The 19,091-nt window shown below is 36.4% G+C and overlaps 2 protein-coding genes across 4 annotated transcripts in view; both read right to left on the bottom strand.

Moving 5' to 3' along the window:
- Positions 1-19,091, bottom strand: part of LOC142351537 (sialin-like) — a 438,741-nt gene that overhangs the window by 67,473 nt on the left and 352,177 nt on the right. The gene's annotated exons all lie outside the window — the stretch shown is intronic.
- On the bottom strand, positions 1,863-12,616 carry LOC142351539 (kallikrein-8-like). The gene is made up of 5 exons (XM_075403614.1): positions 12,477-12,616; positions 12,042-12,217; positions 11,021-11,319; positions 4,893-5,034; positions 1,863-2,361 (listed from the first exon to the last, which is right to left on the bottom strand). Exons 1-5 carry the CDS (start codon positions 12,545-12,547, stop codon positions 2,135-2,137), a joined length of 915 nt encoding a protein of 304 aa, XP_075259729.1. The 5' UTR covers positions 12,548-12,616; the 3' UTR covers positions 1,863-2,134.

Genomic DNA, 19,091 nt, shown 5'->3' with positions numbered 1-19,091 from the left:
TGGTTCAAACACCGTTTTCTCACTCTAGTTTAAAATTAGAACAAAAAAATTCATGCCGCAAAACCACTCGTTTTTCGCTCCATTTCCTGTTTCGGCGTGACCAAAGTCACTACTTCAATTTGACTTCATAAATCATGAAAATATGTGAACAGATCTTTAAAAAAAACGTAGCTGGAAGAATTCCGCAACAACTCGAAGGAGAAAATTGCCCATACTTATGACTAAACAGCTAGAACAACTAATGTGAACCATGGACCTCCATAAATGCCATAAAAAATTCAGAGAAGAATAGAAACGGCATTCAAAAACAAATTGAACAAAAAAACTAGAAAAGCTGAATGAGATGTTTTTAAATAGTACAAGGAAACATAAAGCCGAGTAAAGTTTCTTTGCAATTAGAGCAATGAAAAACTCGCAAAAAAGTGGCCAAGTCATAATATGCTAAGAAACTTGTCTAGTCTTAGTTTTAAAAAAAGGAACAAAAATGGTTTCAAATTTCTCAATTTTTCTGTCAATTTTCCTAAGAAAAAAAGGATTTATACCAAAAAAACATTAGTCATCTAGTATCTGAAAATTTCTTAAGTAAAAAGCTTCTATTCAAATCCCACTTAAAGCATTAAAACAAAAAAACAGGCAAATAGTCATTAAATTTCTTCTAAAAATCAGCAAAACTGACCAAAAACCTACAAATTAGCATTAAAAATCAAATTAACTACTTGAAACCTTCAATTCCAATAAAAAAGCCTAAAACTAATACAATATCATAATCAAACCTCATAAACATCAAAAGTTGCAAAAAACTGCTTTTAAAAGCCGCACGTGAACAAAAAAATTTCGCTCGCTTAGAGAAAATTTTTTCACACATCAATTTCTCGCTCTCTCAAAAACAGCAGTATGAACAAAAACCACTCTCTTTTCGCTCCGCTCTTCACTTTTGTTCAGCACCAAAATCACTCCAAATTTTTTCACACGTTTCATTTCCCACTTCAAAAATCACTCCAATAAAATTGATTAAAAAAAGGACTTCTCCAATACTCCTCTTCGAGTCGTAAAAAAGACAGCGCCGCATTACAGCGGACTGTGAATGGATTGGGAAAACCATTTAGAAAAAAAACCGATCCAAAAAATCGAAAAAACAGTAAAAATCAAAGTGAAATTGCCGCATGTGAACAAAAACCACTAGCGAATCTTTGTTCAAACACCGTTTTCTCACTCTACTTTAAATTAAGAGCGAAAAAATGTCACGCCGCAAAACCACTCGCTTTTTGGCTCCACTTCCTGTTTCGGCGGGACCTAAATCACTACTCTTATTTGACTTCAAAAATCATGAAAATATGTAAACAGATCTTTAAAAAAAAGACAGCGCCCCAATACAATTCAAATTCTTTGAAATGTAAAAACCAAGAGAAGGCCAATAATAGCCCCAGCTATCGCTGTGCGGCTATTAAAAAGATCGACAGAACTAATTTAATTGCTACAAACTTCGTTTGAGGGCAATCAAACACTTGACTGCGTCAATTGTTTTGAAATTACTGAATTTTTGCGACATAAATTTATGGGTGGGAACAGTTGCTGTACTTTGCACAGCAAACCACCATTGACCATCTTAAATATAGTCGCAGTTCGCCTTGAATTAGTAAGGAACATGAGTAATCGTATTTTACGTCAATTTTATAGTGTGAAGGGCGGTCTCCCCCTGAGTCACCCCATTCAACCCCCTTCACCACTACTGCAATGCAAAAAAATTGGCGGTTTTGGTCAAGATTTGTACGGCTATTTTCTACATATTTTGCCATACTTGGCCAACCTCTGATATACCAACCATCAAATTGACTAATTCGTCGATAAAACATTATTGAAAATACTCTTGCACGAAATTTGAATTAATTTGTCGTAAATCAATCTAATTTGTGAAATACAAATCTAAAGCAGCTGAAGCCAGTTTAAAATCAAACACAACCAGAACACAATCAAACAATCCAAAAATTGAATTAAGTTCGATTTTTCACGTATTAAATAATTAATCGTCGAAGTTTTTAATTTAAAGTTCATTAGATTTCATCAAGTTGATTATTTAATTTGGTCACTCAATGACATTTTTCAGTCACTTCAAATTAAATCGACTAATTTTGGTTCATTTTAGCAATAACAGAAAGATCACACTAAAAAAGTAGCTGCTTTTATCTCTAAACTCAGCAACAACCGATGACTCCCCACGTTCCATTGGTGTGTATCGTCCGTTCTTCATATTCAAGAATGAGTTCACAGTTCCATATCCCACACTCACGTATTTTCCCGCCTGCACGCCACAGTTGGGTGGCGCAGGACCACTTGATACGATTCCACAAAGAAAGGTGCCACCTAAATACACAGTTAATATATTTTCATGAGCAAAATTACTTCGAATGAGTTTTTTTACACGCCATTTTGAACTAGTATGGGGCTGTACCTGAAACTAACCAAATTTAACGCGGAAATTGCAAAATAAAAGTGCACAATGGTGGGAGCAAAAACTGTACATTTAAGCAAAAGGTGAATATTGTACAACTCGCTTTCACTTAGAGCTTAGTAAAGATTTAAAAGATCTGCCCAGCGAATTACTTCCCTCCGGCTTTACCATTTTATCACGCTAAATTCATAAAATAGCCGGCTAATTGACGGAAAATAGCCGCCGTCGACACACTTGACGCACATTGGGATTGAAAGAAAACGAAAAAAAAATAAGAAATAGAAATTGACATATTTTTTTTAAGTGTCATTTTTTTTATTTGGTGTGCAAATTCTGCATATTCAGTTAAATTCTAAAATAAAATTTACTTCAGCTTTTAAACTGAACGCTATTAAGCATAATACTAATGCCAGCTGGAAATCGCTTTATTGAACTTTGGTAACTGACTTAATGCACTGACTTAATGACGGGGCTTTATATGTTTATCCCATTTCTTTTGATTTCGCTCTTTCGACATTGAACGTATTCACTACATTACGTAATTCAATGAGTGAAAGAATTTAAAATTCATTTATTTGAAACAAAGAGTGAGGTAAGTTAGAAGTCAAACGTGAAAATCGCGACTTATTTAAAACGAAAAACGCGATCAAAAGGTAAAGCGAATTAAAAAAAGGAGAGCACCTAAATAATAGCCGCTGAGAGGCTGACGGCAAAAATTCTTAACCTGATCTTTTTAAACCTAATTATTATTGACCTTTGTGACTTCAATAAAACCTAATAAATTAATGGTCATTTTTGAGTTAGTATGTGCACATTTTTTTCTTTCCCTTTTCGGTAGAAACACATGAACGATTCAACCTGAAAAAACAAAACTGTTAGAATACCGCTAAGGACTCGAATATAACAAAAGGTAAAGCTAATTTAAAAAAAACAGCAGGAAAAGTCCTGTCGTACAATTCAAGTAATATTCATCGACTAAACAAAAACTAGACGTTGAACGGACTGAGTGAATTGTGGAAAACATTTGTGGAAGACGCTTGTGGCCTACCATGAAATGAAACAACTGAAGAAATAAGATTGAGAGATCGACCACAAGCTTTTAAATAGACCACTAGACTTTTTGGGTTAGACTCGGACTGACATTTTTATGAGACACATTTGCTCTACAAGGAAAAAACCCTAATGGAGCTTTTTCAAAATTAATATTCGACATTAAAACTCAAGACTCCATTACTCAGGAATTAGGGCATATAATTTTGGCACTACTTAGATGCACACTATTGACCTTTAATTAGTAAATGTTCATAAAATTTAAAGCTCCATAAGTGAGTTCAGAAGTCATTTTTTTAGTGAAGTAAGTCACGCAATTGACCTGAAAGCAAAAATGACGTCACGAACACCAATTTTAACTGCAAAGCAGTAGAAGTCACTGAAGTCATTGAAAAAGTCAATTCCAAGAAGTCAGGGTAAGACGAAACAAAAATCTGCTGAACGCAGTAAAAAAAATAGAAGTCCAATAATAGCCGCCTGGAATCACTGACGCAGCTATTAAAAATTAAACAAAAACTGAAAAACCATGTCAAAATGCCGCATGTGAACAAAAGACCACTAGGGAGAAGAAATTTTGTTCAAACAAAAACTAGGCCTAGAATGAAATATGAATGGATTGGGAAACCCATTTAGAAAAAAAATCCGATCCAAAAATTTAAAAACCAGTAAAAATCAAAGTGAAATTGCCTCATGTGAACAAAAAAACGACAAGCGAGAAAGCACATTTTTGTTCCAACACCGTTTTCTCACTCTACTATAAAATTAGAGCGAAAAAATTTTACGCCACAAAACCACTCGCTTTTTTGCACCACTTTCTGTTTCGGCGTGACCAGAATCACCACTCCAATTCGACTTCAAAAATCATGAAAATGTGTGAACATCTCTTTAAAAAAGACAGCGCCCCAATATAAATCAAATTCTTTGAATTTTAAAACGGCGAGCGCCTAAATAATAGCCGTTGAGAGGTTGACGGCGGCTTAAACAAATCCGACTGACGTCGGACGTATTGCTCTCCATTGACTGGTGAGTAGTTGGCTTTTACAGTAGTTAGTCAGATTGATATCACGGAGGCTATCTTAAGCTTAAATGAAAGTAAGCGCGCAAGTGGAAAAGCATCAGTGTTTCTTTCTTGGGTGAGGAGGTTGCCTTGGTGGCAGGGGCGTAGGTGGGGGGGGGGGTGTCAAAATAGGATCTAAGGCTTTAACGCCTTCCGGGCATTACCTGTTATTCCCGTTTTTGTTGACAAAAAGTCAAACGCCTCGAAAAAATCGTCAAGCTAATAATTGCATTAAAAAAGGCCATAGGACTAATATAATTGCTACAAACTTCGTTTGAGATCAATTAAAAAAGTTTAAAGACAAATGGCAGTGAGGTAAACTTGCCAAATATTTACCTTTTTGCCCCGTACATTCGACACCAGATCCTGAATCGCCGGTGCATGAGTCCATGGGCTTGTTTCCTTGAGGCCCGCCGGCACAGAAGTAGCCATTTCCTCCACCACATTCGTTGTCAGCTTTCACTGGCACTTGGATTTCCTGCAAACAAAATTCAGACTCAATGAACATCAGACATAAGTTTCATTGTTTTCTTCAATATTTAGTCACAATAAGTAGACTAATTGAACTTGATGGTAAAGAACATAATTGATATGATTCATAACCTTTATTTTTTGTACTTAAATTCACATTGAATTATATTTACAGGAATAAAACTTTATCGGACAAAACTAAACCGAGAACTATTTGATCTCAGATTAAAAAGGGAAAAAGATTTACTGCTAGTTTTAAAACTAAACCTCAACATTTCTGTCAAAAACTAAACCTCAACACCAGAAGTCAGCATAGACGATGGCTTCCTGAAACCTGTGAACAATAGAGAAAACTCAGACATATCCTAGGGCTAAGAAAAACGATGTCAGCAATGTAAAACTCCGCTCACAAGAAATCAACAAAGTTAGGAAAATTTAGAATAACCGACTTAAAGTATTTATTTGCGTACTTTATGGCGGCTTCTTATTTGACTACTTACATGTAACTTCTGCTCTTAAAACTTATCAAAGTTAGAGGTTACCATTCTTTCGAGGCTTTAAAATAGTATCAGAGCAATGGTCGATGTAACTTACACGTACTCCACCAACATTTTGTTTGGCGGTAGTGAAAATTGAAAAGGTACCAAAAACATTGATAATTCATTGCTGGCCAGCAATAATTCAGGAAATGTAGTGACAACGCATTTTGCTTCCGGATTGGCTAATAGATAGCTTAATAAGGCATCAGAACACTTTTCCCATGTTTTAAGAACGCAAACTTGTTTTACACTAACCCGTTTTTCTTGCAATCAGATTTTTCAAAAACTAATCCAAATCTAACGTCTGATTGTTTATTGCCGCTTTCTTTTTCCTCAGCAACACTATTAGAAATTTCTTCTCCAGTGATTCGAAACTTTTTAATGTTCAGATAAGATCATTATCGAAAACATTTTATCGAGCAAGATGCTGTCAGTGCTTACCCGATAATAGTCCAATCGTACATGAAATTTTATTGTGAACAAGGGTGGAGTAAATGTCTGAGGGAGGTCAAACTTTTAAGACTCGAGCCTGTTTATCCCGTTTTCGAGGACGAAAAGTCAAATGGGTCAAACAAAAAATTAGTCATGCAAAAAATCGCAAAAAAGACCACAGGACTATTATAAATGCTACAAACTTCGTTTGAGAAAAATTAATAATTCATTGTACTGCTTTATTATCATAAGAGATCTTATAAAGTAATCCTTAGAATCTTTACAATTTCAATAGAGCTTAAGACTAACTTCCTACATTGAAAGAATCATTAGCTTGTCAGATCGTACAAAATAAATTTTTATGCACCAAAACAATGAACATAGCCGGCGAAAAGTGTTCTAATTTTGTACGAAGTTTCATTAGATTGGATAACATTGGGAGAGTTCAGTTTCTATATTGGAGAACATTAAGCTTAATATTAATAGCGATTACCAGTATCTTCTAAAGAAATTAGGTAACTTAATGCACTAAGTCATTAAACATTCACTCTTAGTGGCCAGACTTTATTGGTTTATCCTGTTACTTTTGATTTCGCCTTCTGACCTTGAACGTCTTTGAGTAGAGTTGCTGAATAAATTTTAAATTCCATTCAGTTGAAACAGTGAGTGAGGTAAGTCAGAATTCAAACGTGAAAAGTGGTGACATATGTGAAACGAAAAGAAGTAAAGCGAATTAATAAAGGAGAACGCCTAAATAATAGCCGTTGAGAGGCAGACGGCGGCTATTAATAAGTTACTTACTGGGATTAAAATGTTTTCACTGAAATGTCGGAAACGATAATGTCAAAATAACTATTGTTTTGATTTATAGGGGCTGCATCCAAAAATTGGTGGTAGGCGAGGTGGGATGGTTGTGTCAGAGCAATGAAATTGATAAAACATAGCCAGCAAATTGCCGGAAAACAGCCGCCGCTGACGCGCTTGCTGCACATTGGGATTAAAACAGAAAAAAAGACAAATTGACCAATTTTTGATTTTTATTTCAAACAAGCCTAATACCAATGTCAGCTAGCAAACACTAATGAACTTTGATAACGTAATGCACTATGACTTAACGACCGCGCTTCATCGGTTTATCCCGTCTCTTTTGATTTAGCTCTTTTGACATTGACAATATTCACCACATTTCGTAACTCCATGCGTGAAACAATTTAAAATCCATTCAGTTGAAACAGTGACTGAAGTAAGTCATAAGTCAAACGTGAAAACCGTGACTTTTGTAAAGCGAAAAACGCGATCAAAAGGTAAAGCGAATTAAAAAAAGGAGAGCACCTAAATAATAATAGCCGTTGAGAGGCTGATATTTTTAAACCTAATTATTATTGACCTTTGTGGCTTCAATAAAACCTAATAAATTAATGGTCATTTTTGAGTTAGTATGTGCACATTTTTTTCTTTCCCTTTTCGGTAGAAACACATGAACGATTCAACCTGAAAAAACAAAACTGGTAGAATATCGCTAAGGATTCGAAGAGTCGTGCAAGATAAACTCTCAAACCTTACATAAATATGAAAAATGGCCAGGCAGAGGAAGCTGGACGTGGGAAGTGGTGAAAGAGGATTGAGGACAGGGGGAGGGGTGGCGTGACACACACAAAGGGGGTCAAAGTAAGTTTAAGATCGCCCTACACACAATGAATTGACGTCTGCTCAACAGTTTCGTTGAATTGCATACTTACAGACTAGTAAAACGTACGGCTCAAAAAAACTGCTCAGCCACTTAATGCGATCCGGGCTGTATCTGTTATACGTTTTGGTTTTGAAGGATGAAAAGTAAAGAGCATCAAACAAAAAAAATCGCAAAAAAAAGATGGCAGGACTAATACAAATGCTACAAACTTCGCTCGAGAACAAACTAACAAACTTGATTCAGCTGAAAAACACATCTTCGGGAGGTGTTGGAAAAGATCGATAAAAGACCAATTTTCATCTTCGGTCGGTAAAAAACACTAAGTGCTTTTCTATCCCTTCGAATAAATTACATACTTGAAACGGAAAACGAAAATTAAAAAAAAACAATATCAACCAATTTCAGCTGCCGTATATGTGAGAATAAACCTGAAAAGCCAAAAAGAGGAGTACGTTTAGTCAAGTTTTTATTTTGCAATGAAACGATTCTGGCTTTTTGTTTATCACGAAAAACAAAGACGGCCAGATAGAACAAACAATTTCGGATGATTCTGATCACAAAAGGTGATATATTGGATACCGACCAATATCTGCAACTCCGAGTTTTGCTAAAATTTTTGAGCGCCTCCTTCTAACTCAGATGACGGATTTCATTGATAAGCATAAAAATCTCAATAAAGTGCAATTCGGCATTCAGAAAAAGTCAGCAACGATGCAGTTTTAAAACTAGTAGAAACAGTTTCGTCTAACTTAGATCAGAAGAAAGAAACTGTTGCTATTTTTCTAGATCTTGTAAAAGCTTTTAATTCCATTTCGCATAACATTTTTCTTAAAAAAATTGAAATGTATGGTTTTTCCAAGGAAGCGAAAGAATTGCTATTTTCATTTCTCTCCAACCACAGACAAAAAGTAAAACTTAATGACATGTTCTCTGACTGTCTGATTGTGAATCACGGTGTGCCACAGGGAACTGTTTTAGGACCACTAGTTTTTCTTTTGTATGTGAACGATTTTTCGTCTATTATAAACACAACGGAGAAAATAATTCAATTCGCAGATGACACAAGTATTGTCTCTTGTGGAGTAGAAAGTAGCTCACATGAAAAAGTCAGGGAATTTTTACAAAAAACAGAAAAATATGTAGAGATGAACAAATTAACTTTGAACACAAACAAAACAGAATTAATCTTTCTCTCAGGCAATAATTCTGATTTCGGATATATTTTTTTATAAAAACGAAGATCTCACAACACAAAAAGGTTGCAGATACCTTGGTATTCAAATTGACAGGAACCTTAATTTCAGCTGAATAAAACCTTAAAGAAAATGGCTCATACTGTAAGATCATTATACCAGATAAGACATCAAATTCCACTGAACGCACGCATTCTTCTTTTAAAATCACTTGCGATTCCACACGTCGTTTTCGGCAACCTTTTTCAAAATTTATAGGCAAGAAACCTAAAAGGCCATAATTGACAGATTAATTGGGGTATAAAGGTGTGCTTTCTACGCAAAAAGTATGACAAAGTGAGAGATCGGCTAATACAGACAAAGATCCTACCAGCTGAGCTAATAATAGCAAAAAAAATGTCGCTAATCAAATTTCATTATGATATAGCCAAATCAGAAAGCTCTGAAAATTTTTACGGTTATCTGAGTCTTCATCAAAACACTCAAACCAAACAATTCAAAATTAGATAGAATGTCAAAACCAACTTCGGAATGCACTCGATTGTTCGTCAATGCGAACAAAAATGGTATAAGTTACAATGGCTTCGGTTGGCAAAAAATAAAAACATTTTTCAGAAAACGTTTAACGATTTCTTGCTCTCATAACATGAAAAAATTCCTTTTAACAGTAACGCAGGTGCTTTCAAAAAATACTTTTATTTGTATGAAGAAAACAATCGGAAAGAAAATTTATAATGTGATCCTTTAAGAAAATTGATGCAAAAATTTACTTGTTGCAAAAAAAGAAAATTGTTTGATCTATGCATTTAGTACAAATAGCGCTTGTTAAATATTAAAACGTTTTCTCGTGAGTTTTGTTAGAACACTCATTAAGCCATGTTTTATTATGGGCCATAACATATGAAGCTTAAACATGTCCAATCATTGAATGAGTAAAAATACAGAATATCTTTGGCAAAGAAAACCCTGCATTTTGCTAGCAGAATTCTGATAACGCTGCTTAAAAAATTTTAACAATGAGAGAAAAATAGTTAGTTTTCTTTAATCATCAAAAATTATTAAGGTAGGAAGGAGAGAACCTTTTTACAATGGAAAACATTACCGACTAACGTCGGGCGAACTGCTGTCAAACGACCAGCGAGCGGTTGGCTTCATCAGTAGCTAGCCACAGTTTGGTGAGGCTAGCTTTAGCTTGATTCGACTCTGCAACTTTTAGTTTTCTAGCCTTGTTAGTAAATAAATCAAATAAAAAACTGATATTTTAAAAATTTGCTAATATTGCAAAATTTAAAAGAAAAGCTTCCAGATTTCACAGTGAAAATGTTCAAAACTATTTTCTGTCTCTTGCGTTATGTCAGGAAACCCATCTGCAAGACCTGAAAAGCTTTGTTGGTCAGGAATGATTGTTAAACTCAGAAAAGTACAAAAATATTCAAAAATTTTGAAAACAATCTTAAAATTTAACAAAATCTTGCTAAATTCAAGATATAAAAAATTTCAAAACCATTTCATTGTCTCAAGAGACTATCCAGTATCCCTATTTCAGGATTTAAATAGTTTCACTGGTTCAAAGATCCAAAAACTTAAAACATAATAATTTTCCAAAAATTTGAAAATTTAAATTTTATCACAAAATTGCTTAAGCTGGAGAAATTAAAATATTGATAACCATTCCATTAACTCCAGAAACTATGCGACCACTGATCATCAAACATTGGAGGAGGTCTCTAGGACACTGGTACCGGAAAAAATAATTAAGAGATTCAAAAAAACTAGAAAAAATCGCAAATATTTTTCAAAAATTGCTGATATTTAATTCTTGAAAACCATTCCATTACATCTAGAAGCTAAGCATTAACCTATTATCAAACCCTAGAGGAGATTATGTTGCTCTTGAGGCTTGAGAAACCTTAAAAAAAGGACAAAAATTTCAAAAAAAAACTTGAAAAAAAGCAAGTTTTATCAAAAAAAAAAATGCTAAAATTTGTCATATTAAAAAATTGAAAACTATTCCAGGGCAAATAAAAGTTTTTCAGTAACTTATTGCAATAGTGGTGGGGGGGGGGGTCAACAGTGGGGGCCAAGTAAACTAATATAATTGCTACAAACTTCGTTTGAGAGCAATTAAAAAACTAGAACCTGCAATGTGCTAGGGTCGTCCTGCTGGTTATTTGAAGCAACTTTCCCCCACCCATATATCATCACTTTCTGTCCGGGTTTAGGATTGTACCCATTTCCGGCTATCTTAATTTCTCTGGCTTTACCACCATTCAGTTCTAGATTTTCTCCGAGTTGGATCAGTCCAACGTCCAGCGCGTCGTGCTTGATACAGTTTTCGGGAGAGAACTCGAATTCCTGTTTGAAATCTTTGTAAGCGGCACTTCCATAGCCACCCAGACCTTGCTCAAAATTATCAATGCAATGGCGGGCTGTTGCGACTAAAAAGGAATGCAAACCATTTGTAGTAAATCTTGGACTTCAAGTAAAGCACAGCTGCCAAAAATTTGCCAACAATTTTTCTAGGATCTTTCCTGTTTGTGACCCTTAGAACTCTATGTAAGCCAGAGTTACAGAGCTCTTGTCATTCCATGGTAAATAAGTAACAGAGTAACGTCGGATGAATCGCTCTCTAACGACTGGCCAGCGGTTATCTTCTTCGATACATAGCTACAGTTTAGGGAAGCTAATGGGGCGGGGGTGGCGGGCGACGGTGGGCCAAAATATATGGTATCAAATTATTTGGCCTCTTGTAGGTTAACGTGAGTCAAACTATAAGAGAAAAACACTCAATTAGCTTTTCAAGAATTATGTTAGATTTCACTAATTAACAAAAAATACTTAGTTTAAAATAAGACCCTAATTTCAACCTTCGCCTACTTTCTCCGATCGTCAAACACATTCAATCCCCCCCGCTTAGTGGTCATATAACTGTTATGCCCCTCAGGCGCAGATGCTATTTTTTTACAATATTATGCAATATAAAAACACAAATTGTTAATTGGGGCATAAAACACGTGGGGGCGAAACAGAATAAATCCGAATTCTTTTTCTGGCTGAATATAATTTCAAAATCGAATGAAAAATTTGGTCACTCCGAAGCAATTTCTTCATTTTGCAGCTTTAAATTACCTAATTCACTTTAAATATAACAATCACTTACTCAGATTTGATCCAACTATAGTACCGCCACATCTGAATTTATTGATACCTGAGCTCATCATGAGAAACACAGCCCATGGGTGAGATTCGATTGAAGCATCGCGGCCGTTTATAATTCGGTCACCTGCTTTGATACTTGAAGCATTCCGTTTCGCCAAATTTTCAGCATTCAGATTTCTGTAAAGCGTTAGCCGTTTTATTTAACACAATAATAAACTAAGAGTGAACAAATGCTTCGATATATTTTTGTAGCGGAAAGTACATGCCTAATCGGCAAGATTGATTTTTGAGGAGGGACTGGAGTTGTTTAGTACATAACCCCAATTCGGGATTTCACTTTACCATACATCAAATACTATGAAAAACTAAAGCTACAAAGCCTTAGTCGGTAGAGAAAACATTAATATTTTATTTTAAAAGATTAATCTGGACATACCCAGCAGATGATTTTGCACGACAATCAGATATAACGGAGATAACTAAAACTATAAACAGACAAGCTACCATTTTTGCCACCTTTTGAAAATGTCACAAATCACAACGCGCAAGTCAAGTAACTCAATAAATATGACCTCTGCTTTCGTAAATATAGTTGAAAATTGTCACCTTTTAATCAACTCTAGTTTCGATGTTATCCTTGAAACTTAGAGAACCCCAGGTTGAAAAAAAAACAGGCGCTATAAGCTGAAGACACCCACCCAACCTAGCAAACACAACCTACTAGCGTCGGGCAATTGCTCTCAAAAGGAGCAAGCAGTCGTCATCGTTAGTAGATAGCTTTGGTTTACCGAGGGCGGAATGGAAGTGTAATGGGGGGGGGGGGGGGGTGGTTTGGAACTGGAGGGCGTTGACGAGTGGCGGTGGTATTTCAAAAATCAAAAACTACACTTTATACAAGTAATTTATATCTTCTTAGCAGCTTGGGTGCATATTGCACTTAGAAATCAGTAAAGCTTTAAGAGAGCTATTCAGCAACTTAATGCCCTACGGGATATACCTGTTTCTCTCGCTTTTGAGGACAAAGTCAAAAGAGTCAGACAAAAAAAATATATTAACCCCTCATAATGGCCACCTTATTGGCCGTCAGGGCGTTTACCCGACAAAAAATAAGAAACATACCCGACAGCTAACGTACAATGCGCTAATATAATAATCCAAAGGCACTGATTTAAAACAGTATTACATAAGCGGGAAGATATACGGCACAGTTCTTATCATCTGGGGTAACGAAGGGAGCAATTAATTAATCTTGAGGTATTTGGCAAAAACCCACGTGAAACATTACGTGCTATATAGAAATTTGCATCCAAAGCAAGTTTTGCTCGTTCTACGGTCCTGAGATGGCGGCCAACGGCGCAAAGTCACGGTGGTAAACTTAGCAACAAACGCGGGTCTTTCCCACGGTACCCCTCCTCCCGCTCTGTGGTTCAAACGCATGCCAATCAAAACTAAGCCCAAATAACTGGGGCTTGATTTCGTTCGGGGGTTATAATGAATAAGACGCAAAATTTCAATGAACAGCAAGATTTACCCCGAAGATCACAGAGGTATCATCATAAAAGTTCCTGTGTTTAAATTTGACAAATCCTAGCCCCAATCGAGAATTGTTTGGGCGTAAGCGTCAGGTCACTAAGTACCTCGGGGGCTAATATTTATCTTAACATGTACTTAGCGCCTGATTGCTACCACTAAAAACCGAAACCTGGCAAAACTTATTTCACAATTTTATTCTTTTCACCCTTGCATTTTATTGAACATCAAAAATAACTTTGCACCCTATAGTTTTACCAAGTTAAAAGCCTATGTTATGACAAGTATGAATAAGGGCAAGGAAAAAATTGTTGGTTCTAACAGCATAGCCCCCCCCCTTCGTGGTGATATAACGTGGAGCTTCGTGGTGATATAACGTATTTAGTTAGTCTCACTAAGTAGCAACGCATCGAACGTTTCAAAAAACAATGGTATGCAAATGCACACCGATGTGATGATCAATGCATGTTTTAAATTTGAACTTTGGGATCTTTTCCGTTTGTGCCCACCTCCCAGTACTTTATGCACCTCCCACTTACAGAGCACATGTCATTACATAGCAAATCATAATGTAAAAAATGGCACGTGCGTCTGGGGGTGCTAATAATAGGCACACATTTAGCTGGGGGTGGGGGGCACAAGAGTGTTTTGGCTACGCAGATGACTACAAAATCGTCTTCAGAAATCAAGAAGTTGATGAAGGCACGAAAAAACTAGAATCGTGGTGTACTCTTAACAACATGAAATTAAATGCCAAAAAATGTAGTCTGGTTGTAATCAAAGGTGAAATGACTGCTACACTGCAAAACCAAGAAGTTACCAGATCTTGTTTACAAAGGCATCTGAGTCTCCTAGTAAGTAACTCATTGAGCTGGACTGAAAACTGTACTACTAGATCGTACTACTAAACTGTACTACTAGAGCAGAAAGTGAGGATTGGCATGACATAACCTTCCCTAAGAGCCATTGGCATGACATAACCTTCCATAACAAATCCCTAAGAGCCCTATTTAAAATCAGAAGGAATGTCTCGGCACATTGTAACACTCAGCTCAAAATCCATGCGTACAAAGGTTATGTCATGCCAATCCTCACTTTCTGCTCTCACTCCTATTATCCCACCGTCAGCTCTCTTAAAAAAATTAGAAAAGATCCAAAAGCACGCTAGTTTGGTTCTACGAGTACAATGACAACTACAAAGATAGGCTACTTCGCTGCAATCTCTTACCAGTATCCCTTTACATTGAATTGCATGATGTACTTTACCCGCAAATGATACTTAACGGCAGAGTTGATATCGAACCCTCAGTCAGCACTTCTGACTATAAATGAAAACGAGTCAACCAGACAGGGTCATCATAAAGAACTAGCAGTGAACAGCACCCGAAAAAGAAAATCCGTCGAGAACTTCGTCAGACGTGCCAATATTCTCTACAATATCCTATCTCGACATGCACAGTACACCAATGTAAAGCTGAACGAGAGCTCCCTGATGAACATCTATTGGCAATATTTTATTGAATGCTACAACGAGAAAACATCTTGCACTTGGAGAATCTTATGCCTGTGGGGCCCTTGCAACTCCTAGTGATTACTCACTAATGGATACCACCAGAACTGTACAACCAAATGAACACTCAATCGGGATGAAAGATGCCCCTGCAACTCCAAAAGCCTGTTACTACTACTACTTCTACTACTCAACGAAAGTTATCCGAGCTTTGACCGCTGAAAGGTTCGACAGCGTTGCAACTTCGTGGTACCAACTATACTCCACATCAATTAACGCCCAAGTGGCGTCAGATACGCAACTGTTGTAATCCCATGGTCAATTGATTAGTGAATACCAAACCACGGTTATCAGTCGAATAGAATAGTTTTCAACAGACAAGTTTAATGAGGTCTACTTCCTCACAGACGTTGACAAACTTGTACGTGAATTACGCAAAAATAGAGATGGTGAGAAGTTTTGTGAAAATTAGGCGTCCCCTAAAATGGTAATAAAAAATGTACAAAAAACTCCAATGGATAGAAGGATAAAAAATTCATGATTAACAAAAAACCAAGGGTTTGCTGGCGGTAGCAGTTGACAAAAGCTGCGTTTCTGTAGGATGAAGAAGTCGACGTACAGAGCAAAACTTGACAATGTGCTAAACTCGTATAAGTTGAAAAAATCAAAGGAGAAGATAAGATTGTGATCAAGAATGAAACAACGGCCTAGATTAATTGATGAAGCAGGGTAAAATTTGTGAGAAAAATTATCAAAGACTTAGATCAACTGGTTCACAAAAACCAAGGCTTTATGGCTTATCAAAGATACGAAAAACATTCACCTCTCCGACCTGTTGTTTTGATACCTGGTAGCAGTTATAAAAACTTGTACAGATTTCTGCAACCATTTTTCCAGAAACTAAAGGGCGCAAACATTGGAATTGAAACCAATACGCTAGAAAAGCTTCAGAATCACTCTCTCTTGAATATAAACAGCAGATAGTAACCAATGACGTAGAAAATTTGTAGAACAACGTTGGAGAGGTTAGAGAGAGGCTATGAAATTGGTCCAAGAGAACTCTCTTCAAACAAACTAGCTCCAGAGATCCCAATTTCCGCGACGAATTGTTTTTCAAGGCTAACGGTGACAATTATTGATTTTAATTGTAACGAGAACTAGCATGTACATTAAAATGGTCTAACTATGGGTGCATCACTGGATGTATTACTAGCAAACGTGTGGATTAAATTGTTTGAGGCATCATCGCAGAAATCAGAGCTAATTGAACCGGAGATTGTTTTTCCGAGGACAAGGAGTAGAATGTGAGTAATGCAAAAATTTATTTTGTATGCAAAATTCCAAAAAATAACAAATGAGGAGTACGGCAACATACTGGATGTTGTATGGTTTGTACGTAATGCAGCGTTCAAAAGACAGAGGAGCAAATTGCGGGTATGAAATTGTTCAAAGGTATGACAAACAATTTTGACCTCCTGGTCTTCCGGCGCAGTCAACCCAAAAGCAGTAGTCTCGCTGAAAGTAATGCTTTGCTGAAAGCATAACAAACAATGGAACTACGTAAGACTCCCATAAGTTGACAATTCTCAAATCACACGCAGGGTGTGAGTATCACAAGTATATAAAAAGGATGTACTAAAAACTTGGTATTAAAGGTTAAAGAGTTAGTTTAAAGTTTGCTTTATTGCTAGATTTATGCTGACACAAGATTGATAGAAATGGTTGTCAGAAAATAATAGGTTGTCAGAAAAGCAAATAGACCTGTGATTAGACGAAGCTCGGTCTTCGAACGAAATCAACGAAACTGACATATCGTTGTTGACTTGGTTAATTTACCACGATGAGAGAACCGATATTGGGTACCGAGCAAAAGGAGGATTAGATTCATTTATTGAACACTAAACTTACCATCAGAGCTAACCACTCCATTAAATCTTTGTCTATTTAAACCAACCTTTCTTCACCTTAATCTACTTATCAATTTAACTTCTAACTTTGCATTTTAGTCAAGTACCAACCTCAGTGAGCCCAAGACATAGATCATTGCGCATGGGCTGCCACTATAGTGGCGACAGAGAAGGAAATTGCCTCGTTGCTGCGAAGGTTTCATTAAATGCAAAATTGTCGATGAAGAAGGTAACATAACACAGCAAACAGAAATTATAGTCGAACCCATGAAAGAGTTTGAAGACAAATCACATTCATTAATAGCGTGATCGCTGAATCACAAGGTTTATGATGTCGCATGGGTTCAAGTTCTGGACCCTACTTTAGAACCAAAGAAAGTTTAAAAAAATGCTAGGATCGCATGTGCGCAAAACATTGAAAAAATTTCAAGAATACAACAAAATAACCCTGACAATAATACAAAACATAGAGGTGAATTTGATTTTGAGAAGCCTATGAATGCAAGTTCAATGAGCTTGTCTTGTGCGGAAATGACAAATGTGAGGTCCTTTTGCATAAAATATGATGTAATATTTTTACGAAACTCAAATGACATGGGGTTTTGCGACCAAATTTATCATAAAATATAATTAAAAAAGAATGCTGTGCCATTCAGACGTACAAAAGGGCAGCATTAGTTCTGAAAGAAAGAGAAGTCATGAAAAAAATTATGAAGACTTGGAACGAGATGACTTAGTCGAACCAACACTTTCCGACTGGGCAGCATCATCATTATTTGTACCAAAAAAGGATGGAACCTATCGCTTGGTTGTAGACTATCGGGGTCTGAACAAACAAATAGAAAAAACATGCTGGCTTTTACCACGAAATAAGGAGGTTATCGATTCAATGGAGGGAAACACGTACTTTTCGAACATAGATCTCTTGTCGGGATGCTTTCAGATGGCGATCGAGGAAGAGAGTCAGAATTTAACAGCTTTTACAACGCCTCTAGTCCTGTATAAGTGGAAAAGTCTCCCCACGGAAATATCGTCTGCTCAGCTTGCTTTTCAAAACATAATGGAGTTTATTTTTGCTGGCCTCTTTTACGCAATGGCTCTATTGTATCTATACGACGTTATCGTTTTCAGAAGAAATTTCGACGAACAGCTGAAACGATTAAAACTGGTTTTCCAACGTTTAGCTGAGAATGGATTAAAGATTAAGGGATCAAAATCCAATTTTTTCCAAAAACTTGTCAGCTTCTTGGGTCACATTAATTCCGAGAGTGGGGTCGAGGTCAACCCAGATAAAATAAGAGCGGTAGAAAGAATGAAAGAACCATTATCCCTGAAGGACGTCAGAGCCTTTCTAGGCCTTGTGGGCTATTAACGAAAATTTATTCTGGGTTTCAGAAAAACAGCAGAACTTCTTTACAGTTTACTGAATAAGTCAAATAAATTTGAATGGAGTACAGAGTGCAAAACTGCGGTAACTGAGTTAAAAAAAAGCTTTTGGACGCCCCAGTTTTAGAATACCGAATTGTATAGTTAGGGATCCGTATAATTTGACTACGGATGATTCGTTGACAGGAGATGGAGCAAGTTTTACCCAAAAGCAAGGAACGGAAGATAGAATTATTGCATATGCTAGCAAAATTCTGAGTAAAATTCATCGATATTATTCAGCCACAAAGCGGGAATTATTTGCAATCGTTGATTTTACTCAACATTTTAAAAATTTTTACTTGCTCAGTACTTTTTAATTATAACGGACCAACGGGCTCTTGTCTGGATCTATAGTTTTAATCAACCAGACAGTATGGTTGCGAGATGAATAGAGAAAATTGGACTTTGACATCAAGCATACAGCGGGCAAAAAAATTCAATACGCTGACTGTCTGTCGCGCATACTCTCAGAAGACAAAGAACAAACAGCTTTTGTTTACCGTATTGCAGAGAGAAAAATTACGAAGTTCGCAGCAAAATGATAAACTATTCAAAGAGGTTTACTCCTGGGTAATAAACAAAAAAACCGAAACCACGGCAAACGAAAAGTGGAGCATCAAATGAGTTATGAAAATATTGGGTTCAATATACAAATCTTTGTCTCACAGACGTGATT

This window comes from Convolutriloba macropyga, chromosome 13, assembly GCF_964194025.1.
Source record: "Convolutriloba macropyga chromosome 13, txConMacr16.3, whole genome shotgun sequence".
Taxonomy (NCBI): domain Eukaryota; kingdom Metazoa; phylum Xenacoelomorpha; order Acoela; family Convolutidae; genus Convolutriloba; species Convolutriloba macropyga.
This window is presented reverse-complemented; position numbering and strand designations above follow the sequence as displayed.

Coding starts and splice junctions, on each gene's coding strand:
- LOC142351539 (XM_075403614.1), bottom strand. CDS start 12,547: ATGGTAGCTTGTCTGTTTATAGTTTTAGTTATCTCCGTTATATCTGAT. Junction 11,320..12,041: donor TATAGTTGGATCAAATCTGA/GTAAGTGATTGT, acceptor ATTCCTTTTTAG/TCGCAACAGCCCGCCATTGC. Junction 5,035..11,020: donor ACGACCCTAGCACATTGCAG/GTTCTAGTTTTT, acceptor TTTTGTTTGCAG/GAAATCCAAGTGCCAGTGAA.